Below are 6,652 nucleotides of genomic sequence, written 5' to 3' on the forward strand. Positions count from 1 at the left end.
TAAGACAGACACTAACTGAACAAACTAGTACACTCAAATAACACTACAGGAAGAATACATGAAACACCCTCCACCAAAAAGGGACTAATGTGTCTGAGCCAGGCCCACGCTAGCTTTATATTAGCCACATGTCAGCACTGTGCCAACTACATGTCACAATTACACTAGACACACGCCAGGATTATATCAACCAGATGTCAGCATCACACCAGCTACATGTCAGCATCACACCAACTACATGTCAGGATTACACCAGCTACATGTCAGCATCACACCAGCTACATGTCAGGATTACACCAGCTACATGTCAGCATCACACCAGCTACATGTCAGGATTACACCAGCTACATGTCAGCATCACACCAGCTACATGTCAGGATTACACCAGCTACATGTCAGCATCACACCAACTACATGTCAGGATTACACCAGCTACATGTCAGCATCACACCAACTACATGTCAGGATTACACCAGCTACATGTCAGCATCACACCAGCTACAAACAAGCGTTACACCAGCTACTTGTCAGCACTAGACAAGCCACATGTCAGCATTACAACAGCCACATACAAGTATTACAACAGCTATATGTCAGCATTGCACTAGCCACATGCCACACTAGCCACATGTAAGCATTGCTCCAGCCACACGCCAGATTTACACCAGTCACATGCCACACTAGCAACATGCCACACAAGCCACATGTCAGACTTGCACCAGCCGCATGCCAGATGTACACCAGCCACATGCGGCACTAGCCACATGTTAGCATGGCACCCCTTTTTTTTAAGCATGGCTTAGTGTGAGGCAAAGAGGAAGCATAAGGCAAAGAGTGCATTTAGAAAGCAGTGCACTTTTCCTTTTTTTAAATTTTTATTGTAGTTTTTTTTTTTACCAATGCATTAACATTAATCTGCTGCAACCTCCACCCTTTTGGTTTCAGTCTTACTACTAGATGTCAAACCTGCTGACTGGGCAAACACATATTGACACAAAATGGCAAGAATACTACTGTCTAAAATATCACAGTATACTGTCACGATCTCTAAATGCTCATACGTCATACCAGGACAAAGAGCCCCAGACCACAAGTCACAGAGGTGTCCACATACTTTTGGCCTTTCTCTCTTTGTCTCTTTATTACACATCTCAAACATTTCCTCAAACCTCTCTGTTGCCAAGACAACAACAACAACAAAAAAAAAAAAAAACTGCGTCATAAAAGGGTTCAATCACTAGTATAGCTAATGATAACCACATTAAAAATATAGAATAACTGAAAAGTTATAACAGTATGTATTATATTACAAATACATGTTTTTTGTTTGTTTTAGCTTGTTTTTTTTTGTTTGTTTGTTTGTTTTTTGTTTTTTGCAACACCTTGTATTGACGGCTGTTGAAAAAAATGAGAAATCAAAATTCTTATCTTTTAATGTCTTCCTTTATTCTGCAGGAGCTGAATTAACATCATACAAAGAGGATTATTGTATATTTTAGGTTTTTGCTGCTTGTTTTTTCTCATAATGCATTTTGTCCTGACATGTTGCACTGTAGCTACACACGATATTTGAGTGAACAAAGCTTCAGTAGCTGTGTGCATCAAAACCAGAGGACATGAGCATAGTTCTCTGTGGGTGAGCTGCTTTTACTAAAACAAACCCACAGCCTCACAGAGCTGGAGAGATGGCGTGCTGTTTTTGCAGTATCTGAATTTCCTTGACTTGCATTCACCTTTGTCTTGTGTTATACAGTGGTCGTAGCACGTGACAGATCTACGTATAGGGCTTATAAAAAAATATGAACACTCAGGCCAAGACATGAAATATGAAATATGTAATTTCCTGTACAAATAGTCATGAAATTATAAATTCAATTAGCAATCATATTATATATACAAATGATCATGTCAGAACAACGAGCAGAGTTCCCCCGGCCACTCTCATTGGGCCTCTTCTTATTTAACCTTTAAAAACTTCCATTACAGAACATCAAACTATACAATACAAAACAATGAAACGATGTGTTATGCTATGCAGATGACACTCACATTTACCCAACTGTGTCACCACGTGTCACATAGACTTTCTCCATCAGTTTGTAGAACAAATCAGTGATTGGCTGTGACAAAATTTACTTTGATTAAACGCAAATAATAAATAATATTGTCTTTGGAATAGAAGCTTGTCAACAAAGCTGGAGAACAGACAGTATGAATAGTGGATGTAGCCTCCCACGTCTGAAAAGTGAAGCTAAACTTACATTTGCTGTAAATTATAATTATCTTTACGTTTGATTGTAGTTACACTCTTACATTCGATTGGCTGTGCCTAAATGTACTTCAGTTAAATGCAAATATAATATTGTCTTTGGAGCAAAAGGTAGTCAACAAAGCTGGGGAATAGACAGTGATAATAATGGACGTAGCTTCCAGGTCTGAAAACTGAAGCTAATGTAGACCTACTGTACATTAAACCAGCATTCTTTTTAATGGCTAGCAGGGGGTGGCTCACGTTCTTAGTCAGATCCAATCAGGATTGAGACGTAGCAATGTGCATCCTCCCCAGCTCCACCCTGGTCACTTCTGAGTCCAGAAAAACAAGGTGGTGACCGTTATAATGCCAAAGTCAAGGGTGTGACCGCCATGGCTCTGTCCACTGTTAATTCCACGGCAGACTTTACTTTAACCGAGTATCTCAATCTATCAGCTACTTTTGGAAGTTGATGGTTACTCTTTACCTCTGTGTTTCCCAGAGTCACGTTTTCTCAACACCAACAGCAGCAGAGCCACCCATAAGACTGTGGCAACTGTCCTTATGAGGAGGTAGAGGAGGATGGGAAGTTGATCGGAACAAAAGGGAATCTCTTTGTAATGTTCTGCAATGACAATGGGTTGGTGTTAGACCACGCAACTTCCAACCTGTTCACAGAGGTGCTGGTTTAATGAATTGTTTTGGGGTTGCCTGCAAACATGTCATCTCTCACCTGTGACTGCCAGCCAGCTCTCTGGTGATTCTCCAGCTCCAGAGATCTTGCACTTGTAGAGTCCTTCGTGAGAATGGGACACGTTGTGGACGGTCATCTCTCCAGCGGTGTTATTCACGATGAGGAGGCCGTTTTTATAGAAGGAAGCTGAGATGTCGGAAGCTGCTGTCTGGTTTTTGCAGTGTAGAGTCACAGCATTTCCTTTCAACGCAGGAAGGACAGGAATCTCCAAGATCACAGAACCACCTGAACAACATACAGTGTTGTTATTGTTGTAAATGACATGGCTGTTCAAAATTTTCAGCCTTACACAACTAAAATCACCAAAAATCTAACTTTTATTTCATTTGGACTTGCCAAAAGACAGCAACGTTTATGGTCAGTGAATCCATGTATCATCATTTCATCCATGACACCCTGATCCTTTCCTACAGGAGCCTTTTCATTGGTCCATGCTATGTGCTATTTCTAGGCTTTACTGACTGGCAAGGATTATAAGCACGTTCACACTTAACAAATGACTTTTGGACTTTTGTTTGGTCTTCAGACTTGTCTTTATTCTTCCTGGCCAAGTCAGAGAATCGGAATCTGAGTTGTTAAGTAATAATCACAACTTAAATGTTGTTTTTAACGCTGTTTAAAAGTTGGAAATTGGTAATTGCCACAACTTTGATATGACAGTAACCTGGAAATAATGCAACAAAGTGGGCGCACTATGGATTATAGGGCACAGAGAGTGCAAAAAAAATAAATAAAATAAATAAAGCAAATACAAAATTATGACAATTTGGTCTGGCTCTCACAGTTGGTTTTCTGTGGGACATGACTTTGACCCATCCTTCCATACGCTAACTTTCATGTTCTTTATGACCTTATCATATCACCTCAAACCAACATATGCATGGACAGCTGTGGACACCAGGGATGCTAGTTTTTGGAGTTGGGTTGGAGGAAACGTTTCACACATGGCAGTAGATCGGAGTCAGCTGTGGCCGTATGGACAAATCTCTCTGGAAATGATGCTATGAGGTCACCCAAAGCATATCTGGCATATATGAACTGCACACCTACCAGTAACAGTGATGTTGACAATGCTGCTTTTCTTTCCATCTCTTGTCTCACACCAGTATTCTCCGGTGTCTTCTTCATAAACATTCCCGATGACGCAGACAGAAGCTTTTAGAAGTCCCCAGCTGGAACCACATGGGGCGATTTTTCTTGGCATCTTCCTCATCACTCTCCATCCAAGGGAGCCATCAAACTCCTCGCAGCTCAAAGAGACGGACTCGTATTCAAAGTGCTGAAGCTTGGCTGGAACGACGCGAGGAAAAGCCGAGTCTGGCAAGAGGGAGAAAGGAGAAGATGCATAGAGGAAAAGATTTCGCTGCCAAAGCATTTTCATTAACATGTCAAAACATTTCTTTTTTCACTGATTTTTCTTTCTTCATTTCCTGGTTTCCTCTATCAAAGATATTTTGTAACTGAACAAAATGTAAACCTGTTTTGCGACTTTAACAGACATAAGGTTAAAGGTAACAATGGGATTAAATAGTTATACTTACAAGCGTTCTGAGCATAAGATCTGTCCTTAACCTGCATCACCAGCATCAACCACAGATTTGTAACTGTAGAAACAAAGTAAGAAAGTTGTTTCTCAGACATTACAGTTTCTCAAAAATGTTACAAGACAAAATAGACATAACAAGATGCAAAAAAAAATGCATAACAGATGAAAAACAATGTAACAACATGAAAAACAACATAATACTGAAAAAGACATAAGATGGAAAAGACGTAACAAGATGAGAGACAGCAACTTCTTACATTTACTGCCTACATTGTAACACATATATCTGTACTTTGTACTTCCTCTTACATCTTTCAAACAGGTTTGCTACTTTTGAACTTGACTTTGAGGGCAATTATTGATCATTTTTCATTTTGCATCATTGTGCACGGCCTTCCAACATCAAGACCAATCAATGACGAGTAAAAAATGACATAATCAGTCGAAAAAGATGAAATTCAACACAAAAAAAACAAAGGCAACATGATGAGTGACAACTTGACAAGGAGACTGAAAAAAAATGACAAAGATGAAAACAAAGAAAGGGAGACTCGACTGCAGACAAAAGGTGAGGTTCGGTTAGTTTTACACAGAAACAGTCAGTAGAAATGTCCTTCAGGGGACATTTTATCCTTTCAAAGTTGAATCAGTACTTCTTTGAGTAAAGACTGTGTGTATTTTTGCCACCTCTGCTGTCTGTCGGCTGCTCTGCGTCAGAAGCGTGGAAAGCGCAGCTGCTGCAGTAACAAACACAACCAACAGCGCAGACAGCTTGTTCAGAATGAGCAACTAAAAACCCTACACTGACAACTATTATTCATTTCAGGAAGCTTCATGTACAGAACATAAACTATAATCTGTCAAACTGTAAGTGGATGATGTTTTAGACCTTCCTAAGGACATTACAACAAGAGACAGACAGACTCAGTACTCACGCAGTCTGATGCAGAGCGCTGTGACCTCCATGTTGCCTTGCTGCTGACTGTCTGAGCGTCAGACTGAATGAAAGCATATATGATGTAGGGGAAAGTGTTAGACTTCCTTTTCCTGTGCAGCGTAGAGACCACAGTGGTTTACAGCAGTATAACTGTTGCATTTTTTTCCCTCAGGGTCTGAGTGTCTCTGAAGGAGCCACTTCTTTTCTGAGAGCAAAGTGTCAAACCTGAACCAGACACATAAGGAAATATGGAAAAATGCATTGTTGTTTAATATTTTACACTGGAGCATCTTTTTGCATACTAATATCAGGTCACTCATTATACTTTGTTCTACTCAACCTGTGACTGCAGTCCAATGATGTGCATTTTTAATTTTTAGTAGAAAACTTATAAACTGAATTACAAACCGAGGGCTTCGAGTTTCACTGGATCCATCCCATAAAGTCATGCAAAATGAGTCTAAAACACCTCTGCAAGGCACATCCACACTACAGCTGTTCTTCAGTCAGTCAGAGTGGATGGCACGGTTTTGGTCTCATGTGAAAGGAAAACTCTAAAGTTTTCAGGTGCAGCTAGTATTGAATCATACAACGTGACAAAATCTTTTATTAAATGTAGACGTCAGCTCCGTCAGATGGAAAAGCTGATGTAGTTGATGTGTTTAGGAGCAAGTTGTTTACATTGTTTTCATCTCATTGCATAATCATAGTGAGCAACGATTTTATTATTATTATTTTTTTTAAAGTTTGTCAAAAAGTTCTCTTAACCAAGTAAAGCCTGACGCAGGAAATAATTTCCAGAAAATTCTGTTTTTTTCAAACTGTAGCGTTTGTTGGGCCTCTTGACAAAAATACATTTAAATATATAATATTTTGTTTGTGTTATATTTGATACATCAGGCATTTATGATTGATATTTTAGAAACAATATCACTGCTGCCTGCAGTGCACTGATGATCCACCAGAGGGCAGAAGACATGTCTTATACTCCACACAACAGGTTTCCTAGAACAGTATTGATCAGGGCCCCGTTTCCCAGAGCCTTCATAGCGCTGCGTGCGTCTTAAGTTGTATTTTAAGGTCTCTCTTAAGGTTACGGGCTGTTTCCCAGAATTGGGACAACCTTAAGGGAGACGTTAAAATACAACGTAGCGCTACGAAGGC

At 39.9% G+C, this 6,652-nt stretch overlaps 1 protein-coding gene across 1 annotated transcript; it reads right to left on the reverse strand.

Annotated features, from left to right (window-relative positions):
* Positions 1 to 1,520: 1,520 nt before the first annotated feature.
* LOC146305248 (Fc receptor-like protein 5) lies at positions 1,521 to 5,538 on the reverse strand. The gene is made up of 5 exons (XM_084712900.1): positions 5,487 to 5,538; positions 4,547 to 4,609; positions 4,056 to 4,322; positions 2,985 to 3,230; positions 1,521 to 2,876 (listed from the first exon to the last, which is right to left on the reverse strand). The coding sequence occupies exons 1-5, from the start codon at positions 5,515 to 5,517 to the stop codon at positions 2,728 to 2,730; spliced, it is 756 nt and encodes a 251-aa protein (XP_084569026.1). The 5' UTR covers positions 5,518 to 5,538; the 3' UTR covers positions 1,521 to 2,727.
* Positions 5,539 to 6,652: the final 1,114 nt, after the last annotated feature.

The sequence above is a fragment of the Lutjanus erythropterus genome, chromosome 23 (assembly GCF_056507025.1).
Source record: "Lutjanus erythropterus isolate fLutEry1 chromosome 23, fLutEry1.hap2, whole genome shotgun sequence".
NCBI classification, from domain to species: Eukaryota; Metazoa; Chordata; class Actinopteri; order Lutjaniformes; family Lutjanidae; genus Lutjanus; species Lutjanus erythropterus.

Excerpts from the sequence above, each read along its gene's own strand:
- LOC146305248 (XM_084712900.1), bottom strand. The coding sequence starts at position 5,517 with ATGGAGGTCACAGCGCTCTGCATCAGACTGC. Across the intron at positions 4,323-4,546 it reads ATCTTATGCTCAGAACGCTT|ACTCGGCTTTTCCTCGCGTC; the intron begins GTAAGTATAACT and ends CCCTCTTGCCAG. Across the intron at positions 3,231-4,055 it reads TGTCAACATCACTGTTACTG|GTGGTTCTGTGATCTTGGAG; the intron begins GTAGGTGTGCAG and ends TATGTTGTTCAG.